We start from the raw sequence: 2191 nt of genomic DNA, 5'->3' as shown, positions 1-2191 counted from the left end.
ATGCTCGATAGAGGAAGCTATGGTGTTGTTCGTAAAGGAATGTGGCATCAAAGGCTAGTTGCAGTCAAGGAGTTCAAGGAGTCTCAAGATCTTCCATCACGAGAACTGCCCGCAGTATCAAGTATACAGGCTGCTCCTCACATTGTTCAAACCATCAGCTACTACAAGGTTGACAAAAGCTGTACCCACTTGGTCATGGAGGTAATGAGGATGGATCTAAAAGAGTATGCCAGCAAGAACAAAGGGCTCACGCTCTTGCAACTGGTCGAGATGCTGCTCCAGATTACCAAGGGCCTCGAGTTCCTGCATGGGAAAAACATTGTGTACAGAGACCTCAAGCCAGAAAACGTACTAATCGATTTCACTGATGAGGACGAAGAGCAGCTTGTCCTGAAACTCACTGATTTCGGTATGCATCAACTTCAATACTGAACACTCACATACAGCTCCAGTAGGGACGAGGTTTTTCATGGCCCCCGAGCTGCTGAGTGAAGAAAGTAGAAGAAATGGTAAGAGCATGTACTCAAGATTGGTGGACCTTTACAGCCTTGGATAGACATTCTCCCAGTTGGTCTTGTCACAGCCTGCCATCGGGACGCCAATAGCAGAGCTGGAGGCTCTGATATGTCGATGTTCTTCTGACGAGCCATCCGAAAGACCGGTTGTTGATGAGGTTCTGAAGTCATTATGTAACATTCTGAACAACATTCTGTGCTGCAGTCTTGTCGGCGGAAGTGCTATATGAAACCTGCCATACACAAAGCATATATGGGCATTTTTAAGTATGGTGGCAACCATGCAGATCTATGGATTTATTTATTTATTTTCAATTGCTATAATAGGAATTTAAATATGATTGTATTTATAATATTTTGTCATTGGGTATTCATTGCCATGACACATTAGACTGCCATGGAACCTTGATATCAATTCATTTCAAATAATGTGATATCATTGTAAATTTAGTAAGGTTTTTTTTCCTCATTTTTACCTTTTTCTGGTTTTCTAATTGTGAATTCTCTCTCCTTTCCTGTACACATATTCAACTGTCATTTGCCTCTCATTTATCATGAGAGAGCACTTGCATTTCTCACATAATAACATGCTTATTCTCACACAAGAGCACACTCTCTTTTCTTTCAGCACCTTGGTGGTGTGTTTGGAGCACGCACCACAATTTTGCAGTAATCTAGGCTACATAGTGCTTAAAGTGTCATAGGTGAGAGTGATTAATTACTGTAAGGGCATTATGTAATGGCACAAAGGCTTTTTTTTGGCTGGCTCCACCATGTTTTGGGTGTTGAGTATGTTGGTTTTGTAGCAAATAATTGGATCATATGGTAGTTGCAAACATTAACTCCATCAATTTCTCACACTCTTATATATTTCAATGGTTTATTGTGCTTGAAAGTGACTTTTCTTTCTAGGGATTTTGCCTTTTGGCTTGAGCTTTATAATTATTATAGTGGGAGTGTGGATTATTACAACACAATATTTGTATATAAGTAAATAACTAATTTTGGCAATTCCTCTCCAATGCACGTAATGTGTGTGGTTTCTATTCTAGATTCTTTCCATGGCCATAAGTTAGCAAATCACTACACTACAATCATGTACCCAAGTGTGTGTCATTCAAACTACTCCAAAAATCTCAATTATTAACTTTCTGAGCTCAAAATCTAAAATCATTTTGCTGATGCCAATACATTTTAAAGTGGTATGGTTTGAATTTTTAGATTTGTGTAAGGTTCTTCACCTTCTTTTTTAAAGCATTAAGAATTCAGTAGTCACTATGTTAGGTGAGCATAGTCAGATAATATACTTTATATATGAGGGGATACTATGTTTTTTTTGTTGTGTATATACCTCCCATATTTACACATTCTTTTATTTTCTTCACATGAGAGAGATTCATACTCTCTCCTGTGAAGAAAATAAAATTGTGAACTAAGAATTGCTATATATGGCCCAAAAACAATATTTGTTTGCAACATCAAAATTAGAGACTATGTCATCTTTTTTTCTCCCCACACAACAAACCTATATGTATAGGTGTTTCCACATAACCTTCCTCCATTGCAAATCTTAGCACAAGTAAAGGAGGAGGTGAAGTGGAAGATCTCACTAGTATAGAGATTTATAGAAGTAGTGTTAAATTTTTAGAATGTAGATAAAACAATTTTGCTAGTGC

At 37.7% G+C, this 2191-nt stretch overlaps 1 protein-coding gene across 1 annotated transcript; it reads left to right on the top strand.

Moving 5' to 3' along the window:
• On the top strand, positions 1-642 carry LOC112348195 (probable serine/threonine-protein kinase MRK1 homolog). The gene is made up of 2 exons (XM_024680326.1): positions 1-409; positions 584-642. Exons 1-2 carry the CDS (start codon positions 1-3, stop codon positions 640-642), a joined length of 468 nt encoding a protein of 155 aa, XP_024536094.1.
• The last annotated feature ends 1549 nt before the right edge of the window (positions 643-2191 follow it).

This window comes from Selaginella moellendorffii, unplaced genomic scaffold (genome assembly GCF_000143415.4).
Source record: "Selaginella moellendorffii unplaced genomic scaffold, v1.0 SELMOscaffold_1, whole genome shotgun sequence".
Lineage (NCBI taxonomy): Eukaryota > Viridiplantae > Streptophyta > Lycopodiopsida > Selaginellales > Selaginellaceae > Selaginella > Selaginella moellendorffii.
The sequence above is the reverse complement of the archived record's forward strand: the minus strand, read 5'-3'. Positions and strand labels throughout refer to the sequence as shown.

Bases quoted from the DNA above. Each gene is read 5' to 3' on its own strand.
- LOC112348195 (XM_024680326.1), top strand. From the start codon at position 1: ATGCTCGATAGAGGAAGCTATGGTGTTGTTCGTAAAGGAATGTGGCAT. The intron at 410-583 runs GTATGCATCAAC...GTCTTGTCACAG, and splicing joins CCTGAAACTCACTGATTTCG to CCTGCCATCGGGACGCCAAT.